At 48.8% G+C, this 10,000-nt stretch overlaps 1 protein-coding gene across 1 annotated transcript in view; it reads right to left on the minus strand.

Annotated features, from left to right (window-relative positions):
• Positions 1–715: 715 nt before the first annotated feature.
• LOC116038868 (serine/threonine-protein kinase SIK3 homolog) overlaps positions 716–10,000 on the minus strand; it is a 38,455-nt gene continuing 29,170 nt past the window's right edge. The window contains exon 4 of the mRNA XM_036001128.1: positions 716–756. Within this exon, the coding sequence (XP_035857021.1) occupies positions 716–756 (41 nt within the window). The remainder of the gene's footprint in view (positions 757–10,000) is intronic.

The raw sequence follows: 10,000 nt of genomic DNA on the forward strand, positions 1-10,000 counted from the left end.
GGGGCGGGGGGGCAACCGGGCAGGGTTTGTGTTCTTCAGGGCGGTCCGCCAGCAAACACTGTAGGATTGGGCACGGTGTGATACGTTAAGCATCTGTTTGTGGGGGACTGAGAGGAAAAGGCCAGGGTAAAGTATAGTTGCTGAGATAACTTAAACAAAAGGCAGGTGCTGAGAATTTATTGGCCTGGTCCAACCGGAAGTGTGCGGCTCCGGGTCCAGGCCCATCTCACACATGGCTTCAGCACATGCTCATTTTGATGAGCCTCCGTCTCTCTCTCCGTTTCACCTGCTTCACACTCGCTATCAACGGGAAGGGAGAAGAGATTGGGGGATGTGAGTTGGGGGTGTGTCCAATGTCATAATGCCATAGCCTTGCCCTTACAGTTTGAGCACCTTACTCCATTCTAAAATCAAGTTAAAGGAATTTAGGTTGACATTTTTAGAGATACGCTTATTTCACTTTATGGTGGTAAGATGGAAGTTATTTCGGCGGAGGGATTGCCAGGCAACCAGCAGAACGGATTCCAGGGAATGCTTCAGAATTAAGGACAAGTCTTTTTAACATAAAGTAAAATGGTAAGCTGGGCGGTGGTAGACAGACTTTTTTTTTTTTTAAAAACATTTAATCTAGATATTTTCCAAACGAGGAAGGGGATCAGACAATTACATTAATATCAATATATAAGTTTAATGTAAACAAACCCAATGTCTTCGGTTAAAGCCGGTGGCCTGGGTTTGCATCTCTCCTCTCAATCTCTGCGCACACCCCGCCCCCCAACATCACAGGGACCTCCGCAACAGCGCCGGTTCCACACACTGACATTTAGTGTACAGTCTTATGTTTTAGCCAAGCTGTAGGATTTGTTTAGGGGCAGGAGAGGGGACAACCCGTATTTGTACCAAAAGTGTTTCTGCTTGGTACGTTTCTGTTGTTGACTGGCACCACGGCGAGACGAAAAGAAAAACAAGGAAGAACAGTAGTTACCTGGAGGCAACTAACTTTTCATTTCTATGAGTAATAGCCGGGGACCAGGGGAAAGAGATGGAACCCATGACTAGAAACATTCCATATTAATAAAATGCCGCGCAGGTGGACGAACAGGACATTACATAAGTGTACGGCAACGCCGCGACTGGCCGATGCAAATTCAAAAACCCGCGCTGGACCCTTCACAATGAATCAGAACATCACGCTGGTGGAGTAGAGCATTCACTCTGCAGAGTAGTTTCAGATACTTAAACTGAATAACACAGAAAATTGTACAGTGAACAAATCGGCTTTATGGTCAAAAGAAAAAGTTTTTGTAATTGACACTTCATCCAGGGTCCATCGCATGGCGCCCTCTCCCTCCTCTCCCTCTCCAGTTGTTAAACAACTGAAGGAGCTTCTCAGAGAAGACCCATTTTTTTATTTAACTATAGGGATAATTCATTGTAGATAAGTGTTGCAGCTGACAATATGTTGCACAGCAGGGAAGCAAATAGCAACCCCTTCTTTTGAATTTTTATTTTGACAAAAGTCTGCTGTAAATAAAAGTGTTTGGGAACATCTCACATTGGTGCTTTGGACGTACAGCTGAATGTACGCCCACTTGGTAACATTACCGGATATATACAGGTACCAGTCAAAAAGTTGGGACATGCTTTTGAAGAGAAAGTGTGTCCAAACTTTTGACTGGTATGTAGATCGTATCGGACATTTTTGGTCAGTATCGACCAGCCTAGGTGCTGGTTGGCAAAGACAATTGCTTTAGGTATACGGTTATTATTGGGACCCATTTCCCTCAGTGAAAGAGATATCTAATGCTGAATACTTATAGAGGTGTCTCACCCTGGCGAAGTATGGGTCCGGGAATACTAGGTCCATCACGGTTCTTACAGATCTGCTGCTCCATTAATCAAACCCGTTTTGCTGGGGTCCAGCACTAAACCATGGGTTGATCAAGTACTACAGTCTTGCAAATAACACACAAGCATAAAGGAGGGGGACACCACTCAACGCAAATATAAATCAAAGCAACTGGGACTGTTTAGAAAACATGTAAAGGGACAGTTAAAAATTACAATCAATAACAAAGAAATATTTTTGAGTTAAGCTTTAAAATTAAAAAAAAAAAACTTATCACAGAGAAAGAAAATTTTTTTGTCCGATTTGTTTTCTTAAATTGTGGTACTTCTGTTGAAGACTATTTTTCAGTCTGCAGTTATTCAGACATTTCAAAAGTGATGCCTACTCAAAACTCTTTTAAATCAAATGCTACCCCTTGTAGGCTTCAGTTGTGTCTATTAAATGTTTCATCAACAGAAAAAACACTTTTGGTCTCCCTCTAAAATCAGTTTACCAACATTCCACAGGGACCCCGTGAGTTCAATTAGCAATGTCGTTTGACCTTTAATTGGTTAAACACTGAAAAATATTTTTGAACCGTTAAGCATGTGGTATATAGGTACAATTTGAGGGGCAGGATCGAGTCGGTTTATCTGAAGGTACTGCCTGTGAGGACGAAAGCATTTTTTAAACAACAGAAACGTAAAGTTAAGCAACAAACTGACACTGCTACGTTACAGTTATGAGTACTTGATACTCATAACCAACCGCCACGCGCGAGCATCTACATCCAACGCCCACTCGCCACTCATCACACAACCTTAGCCACTGAGTTATATCTTAGAAAACAGGTTGCTAACTTTTATAACCGGCTCACAAACACACTGGCAGGAAACCATGGCTCAACACCAACGACTGGAGAAGCTTTCCCAAAAAGGAAAAGCTAACGTAACCATTCGTGTGTTGTAATTTGCATTTTTTCTTGAAAACGAAATTGTTGTTACCGGTTAATAAGGTTGGGCTTCGAAAGCAAAATTAACGAAAACTGAACCAAACCTAATTTCAATTAAAAAATTGTACTTTTTCCAAAGTTGAAAACTTGCAAAATTGGAAACAAATGTAAAACCAGCAAAAATGCAAACCGACCAAAGCAAAGTTAAAAAAGGTAACCAGTGGAATTTTATTTACCATTAGGGGCACTATGGGCCATGTTTGTGAGGGTTCATGTTTTGTTTGTAATTATCACAAAAGACGCAACCTGTTTATTGGACATCAAGAGATACAATGCATTTATTTAAAGAAAACATCCACAGGCTCCTTTAATAAGCCCACGTTTCAAGCCAACAGTGGTTAAGTGCTGATACTAAGAAAATTGATTTGGGTGAAGGATCACTTTGTGAATTCGCTTGGCCCTAAGCTAATACATCCTGCACTAAGGGTATGGTTGGAGGAGGAAGGAAAGAGACAATAGTAGGAGTAAGAGGACTAGGAGTCCTACCTGTGGACATGAAGAAAGGGAATGCGGAAACTTGCCACTGAGCGGACACGTGGCCCGCCAATTTTGAAGAGTGCTTGCCGTCAAAAAGGCAGGGGGCGCCGCACACCAAAACGTATAAAACCAACACTAAGCTCTATAGAGAGAAAAAGACAGCAAGAATCAAATCATCAATCGTAATTAAGCAGTTCTGTATCTTGGGGGATAATACAGTCATTGACAGGTGTGGTGGGAGGAGCTATGGGGGGAGGGGCATTGGTGGCTGCTGTATGAGAAAAACAATGATGGGGCGATGGGTCATGTAATCAGGTAGGACTTTTTTCCAAGATTCCAAAAAGTTTGTATCAAAAAATCCCAAAAATGCACCATTTGTGTAGGAAAAAAACACGGGGCCTGAGGTAGCGGTTATATTTCTTTTAGATGAATATTTAGGAGTGATTTTGTTGTTAGAAAAATAGTTTTTTAAGGATAGTTTTATGATGTTCTTTGTGGATATTTTTTAAATTACTTTCACAACTTGTATAAATTAAGCATTGAATGCTGTATTCTGGGGGGATACATGCCCATATAAGGGTAGGAAAACAGGGCATGTGGCACTGGCGGGATTAATAACTTATGTTTTTGAGGACTGTCTCTACATTAATTCAATAAGATAAACGGTGTGAAATATTGATTACCTTTTTATTTTACTCTTACATGTGTTTATTGATGAAAAAATTTTTTGTTTGGTTTTCGGCACGGTGTACAAAGTTTACAGGGATTTCTGTCAAGCAGTTTCCTACAGTTACAAGGGGGAGAGAGGTGAATGAAAGTCTGTAAAGTTTTCCCCATGATGGTTCATCAGATTCAGAGGAGGGAAAAACCAGTGAGGAAGTCGAGGAAGATAAAGCAAAAAACAGTTAGAAATGTTAAAGTTTAAGGAGAAAAAAATGACGGGCAAATTTTTACGTTAATCTTGATAGCTAACTTTTTGAAGTAAATCTATAGCAAAAAAAACAACGAGCAGAAATTGGTGCTAGCAACATGGAGATCTGTGCTAATGCCCAGAGCTCCAATAGCCAAAAACTGAAGTTATGGAGGGCATAAACTAAAGAGTGCCTTTGTGACTCTAAACAGACTCAAAATGCAAAAAAATGTCCGTGCACACATGAACCCAGGGCCCTACAGACAACAAGATGCGTTTAGAAACTTACCCATGTGAAATTCAAATAACCTGTTAGATGCTAGCTCTGGGATGAGTGAGGAGTGTTCAAGCCAGGCTCGGAATAATCATCACGCTGCAGTCCAATGTGTTATTTGTAAAACATAAAATATCCATTTAGTGTGCATCCATCTGGCGTTGGTGAATAGGAGTTCTGTCCGTCTCAATCGTTGGGTTCCTTACAGCCGGGACTAGCAGCCCCCCGGAGTCCCGCCTCTGCTCCATCCAAGAACTCCTGTATTCACGCGGCCGACAAACAAATCCAAACGAGCCGCCGCTGGTCGGTGGCAGTCTTCCAGAAGACCCATTCAAGCCTTCGCCGCGAAAAAATTGTATTTTATTTCCCCCTCAAAATAGCTAATGAGCACTGTATTGGTTATGACCATATTTAGTGACTATTAGGGAAAACAGACCAAAAATTATGTTTGGGACCGAAGTAAAATAGGTTTTTAGACTCGGCTAGCTGTAGTCTCGCTAGTCCCGTGGGAAATTCAGTTGTAGCAGGAAAAAGGTAATAGCCAAATTCCTCCTGTACAGGGGACACAGTTTTCGTACCTGGCTGATGAGATCCCACTCTTTACAAGCACAGCTTCTTCCTCGGTTAGGCATTGGGTCACAACACCCCAAAACACCACCAGTTGCCGAATCCGGTGTCCTTGAAGCAGATGCTTCATCTGCCAGTTGCCCTATGTCTGTCTCGTCCTTTCCAACTCTTGTGAGGCTAGTTCGTGTCTGTATACTCGGGTTACGAATACATAAGGACACACCATCAAACTCAAAAGCCTATTCCATGTGTTCAGTTCTTCATAGATCCCAGGTACGTACTCCAAACTTCTTCCCTTGTGAAACACAACTCGATCTTCACTCTTCACACACTACGCTCCTCCAACCTGCACACTACTATTTTACCTTTTTCCTGCTACAACTGAATTCCCACAGGGACTTACGAGACTACAGCTAGCCGTCTAAAACACTATTTTACTGTACAGGACCCAAACATAATTTGGTCCGTTTCCATGTAGCATAGTCACTAATATGGTCATAAACACTTACATGCTCAAAAAAACCTTTTAGGGGAAATAAAAATACAAATTGTCGCGGCAAAGGCTTAAAGGTCTTCGGAAGAAATCCACCAGAACAGCGGGCGCCAGTGGATGTTGCGCCGCGCGTGAACCCAGGCGGGGTGAGGAAGGCAGACGCAGAGGGGGACGCCGGAATGGCATGCTAGCAGGCCAAGGGAAACCACAAACGACTGACACGGGCAAAGATCCACTCACCAACGCCAAGAGGATGAACCACAAAATGGAATTTATGTACAAATACACACGGGACTGCACGTGATGATTACCGCAGCCAGGCTGAACACACTCACTCATCCCAGAACGGCAGCTAGCCAGCGCAACAGGGGTAGTGGGAGGCAAACCACGGGCTAAGGTGCGAAAAAACGCAGCTGGTTGTCATGGAAAGGGCCCTGTCAGGGACACCGAACCTTAACACTTGCCCAGGACGTTTCGCCTTTAACTTCTCCGGGGGCAATTCCGCTGGGGCGATGTACCAGTTTCAGTTTGTTTCCGTTTATGTCTGAATGTGTGATGGCAAACATGAAAGAATTAGCTAAGTCAGTGGTATTAGTTTTTCAACGGTACCACCGTAAACAAAAAGGTGCGGGAGCATACAGAGGGAGTGGCAGTAGGAACTCCAGGTCATATTTGCAAACACTACAAACCAACATGAACTTGTGTCATTGTATGTCTAGGTTTCATAAAAAAAAATTAGCCATGCCTCAATTTTCCCTATCTTGCTCTAGGCTGCCCCGTAAAGGGGTTAACAAGGACTGCCAAACAAGCACTTATTTTAGTTAGTCAATGAAACACCGCGGCGGTATCGATTATGGCAGAAAGCGACGTGGTACTCTCTTTACGGGCCAACAACACCGTTTCGGCTCTCCTTCTTTGGGATTCTTTTGGTTCCTCACCAAAATTCGCGGACCTTGTGCCGCAGGCCCAACAGGTCCCTTATGTCTAACTGAAAGTCGATCCCCCCCTCTATCTCTTCAGGTTCCGTGTCATTCCCTGCCCTCCCCCGCGGTTTGGTGCGGCCGAAGGGAGGGCCTGCCACACCAGGTCGTCCCCCGGCGGCTCGCGAGGAGGAAACAGGGTCCTGCAGCCAACAAGCGGAAGGGGGAGCGGATGGGGGTTAGGCATCGATTCACGTCCTTGGACCAGATACAAGGTTAATCAAACCCTCGCAAATGCTCCACACGGAGGTGACATTGGCCCCTACGGGCCCACTCACCATGGACCGCTCAACAACCACGACATGAGGGTGCCCCCCCATACATTCTGACGGTGCGCCACGACCATCCCTGCCCCCCGACTTTTGGCTGGTGAGTGGTGGGCCGGGCAGCAGCTGTCTCCGCCTTCCGGTCCTCTGTGGGTACCAATGTGGGCGGCTCCGGGGCCGAAAGGGGCCTGCGCCACCCTTTGTTTGCACCTTCTTACGGGCCTCCTTTTCGTGCCATACGCCCATGAGTACCCAGGTGGGTCTCACCCACCCCCCCCCCCCCCACAACACAGGGTAGAGATGACTGGTCCTCACTGTTGACTTCCTAGCCACCGAGGGACCGGGGACATTAGGACTGACATGCCTCAGCGTTTAACAATAGAGGCCAGAGGGGCAACAAAAAGTGGCACACCCAAAGGTCCGTTACTCCCAGCCCACACAGGAACAGCAACCAGGCGGAGGAAAACGAAAAAAGGACGCAACCAAGTGAAGGACAAACAGGGGAGGGCAAACAAACCAAGGGAGGGACAAAGGAGAAGGATGAGGGGGGGAAACCAAACGTGGAAAGTAAGTTGGACGGGGGCCGAGGGCACCAGACCCAAGAAGGGGCAAAGACAGGGGAAAGAAACGGGGGTCGGCAGGTGGAAAAAGCCGGGAGGGGGACACCCAAGGCCAAAAAGCAAAACGTGAAACAGAAACACAAACGGAAAAGCAGAAGGGACAGGCGAGGAGGAAGCCAGCGACAGCAAGGGAACACAGGGGGAGAGCGCGACCAAACGATGCGCTGCCGCGCGAGCGGACGCGGGGACCAGAGCGAGCAAGCGCTGCAGGCGCCAGCACGGACGGACAGTAAACAAAAGAACCAACAGGCCGACGCCGCGAACAGGCCAAAGCGAGGAGGGCGCGTCACCGGGACACAACAGACGGAAGAAGCCGGGCGCAGGCACACAGAAAGAGGGAAAGAGAGAAAAACGCGAGGCCGCAGGGAGCAGGCAGGTACGGGCGGCGCAGCATTGCGCAGACCAGGGAAAGGGGACGGACAAGAGGAAGAGCAGCGAAACGGGAGGCGGAAGTGCCGTAAGGAAAAAACAGGAGGAAACGCAGACCGGGGAACGGCCACAAGAAGGAAGCATGGAGGGGACAGAAAGAAAAAGGGCGGCCGGAACCAGACAGCCAGAGGAGACAGACCCTAGGGGAAAAGCCCAGACAGGAAGGCAGAGAGGTGGAGGGGAACGGCCAGGGAGGGCAGGAGCCAGGAGACGAGGCAGCGAGAAAGCGGCCCACGGGCCGGGAAGGACAAGAGCCACAGCAGCACAGACCCGGAACATACCAGACGCGGCGTGGCAGCGAGGCAGGAGCGACGAGCGAACGGAGCGAGAGAACGCCAGAGCAAGGCACAGCCAAACCAGCGAGGAGGCGAACGGAAAGCGGACTACCCGGCCAAGCGCGAGGGAGGGGGACGAGAGCGACGGGAGAGGCCAAATGGCCAAGACGGGAGCGGAGCAGTCGAGCCGGAGCCAGGACAGACCAGGGCCGGGAAAACAGAACGGGGAGAGAGACAGGAGGGCCCCGGGAGGGGAAGGAGGAACAGGGAGGGAGGCGACAAGACAGAGGCAGCACAAAAACCAAAAGCGCGGAAAAGGTTGCGTGGGGCCGCAGCGTGGGGACGGAAGGCAGGAAGAGCAAGGGCCAAAAGAGTGAGGCCGCGGGGGAGCAACGGGAGAAGGCAGGGGAGGCAGACGGAGGAACAGCACGGAGCGGTGGTGGGGCGGAGGGCAAAAGAGGCTGATGTGGCAAAGGGAGAGAGGAGCGGAAACGGGCGGAGAGCGGGGGGAGACAGAGGCGGTTAGGGGCGGGGGACGGGCGCGACAAGCGTGCAGCGGAAAAAAGGGGGAGACGCGCGCGCGTCAACGGCGACCACGGAGGCTGAACACGAGCCAGGGGGGAGGCCGAAAGACGGGGGAGAGGCAGCCCACGAGGGGACAACCAGTGGAGAGGGGAAAAAAACGCCAACGGGCCGGTGAGAAAAAGAGACAGAGAGAGAGACACAGACAGAAGAGAGGAGACACGCAAGAGTGAGAGCGAGAGCGAGAGAGATAGAGAGAGAGAAGAGGGTACCACACAGAGAGATGAACACAGAGAGAGAGAGAGAGAGAGAGAGAGACGAGAGAGAGCGACGACACACATAGAGAGACACACAGAGAGAGGAGAGAGATAATGAGAGAGAGAGACACAGACACAGAGAGAGAGAGAGAGAGACACCCACACACACCACACGCACACCAAAGGAGAGAGACCAGCGCACAGATAGACACACAGAGAGAGAGAGAGAGAGAGAGAGCGAGAGATAGAGACACACCACACACACACACACCAGCAGAGAGAGAGAGACACACGAACACAGAGAGTATGGATCAGACACCACAGAGCGAGACACCAACCGAGCGAGCGACAGACGAGACAGAGAGAGCGAGAGCACACAGAGAGAACCACACAGAAAGACACGAGAGAGACCGAGAGCGACACCCAGACCCAGACGAGAGAGACACACACAGTAGCGAGACGAGGGCAGATAGAGACAGAGACAGACAGGTGAGAGCACACACAAGAGAGACAGACAGACGAGAGAGACGCGTAGAGAGACGAGACAGAGCGAGACACGCAACACACAAACGGAGATGAGACAGGACACAAGTCGAGACAGAGAGACACAGAACAGACGAACGGGACAGAATGACAGACAGACGCATAGACAGAGACGACAGGAGAAGACACAGACTGAGGCAGAGAGAGGACGACACAGACCGACAGAGAGCGTAGACATGACAGGAGACAGAACAGACGAGAAGACACAGACAGACGACAGACATGAGACAGAAACAGACGAAGAGGACGACGAGACAGGGGAGACAGACAGACGAGAAGAGACAGAGAGAAGACAGAGAGCGACCGACAGAGAGAGCGAAGAGCAGACAGGAGACAGGACGACAGACGGACACAGTGAGAGAGAGACACACAAGAGACAGCAGAGAGAGACAAACGAGAGAGCGAGACGACCACACGAGCACAGCGAGACACCGACAGACCGGATACAGACCACCAGGACACAGAGAGAGACCCACGACAGCGGAGCAGACACGAGCACAGAGAGACACAGACGAGTAGAGAGACGACAGACCAGACAGAGAGAACA

Source organism: Sander lucioperca, chromosome 5, assembly GCF_008315115.2.
Source record: "Sander lucioperca isolate FBNREF2018 chromosome 5, SLUC_FBN_1.2, whole genome shotgun sequence".
Lineage (NCBI taxonomy): Eukaryota > Metazoa > Chordata > Actinopteri > Perciformes > Percidae > Sander > Sander lucioperca.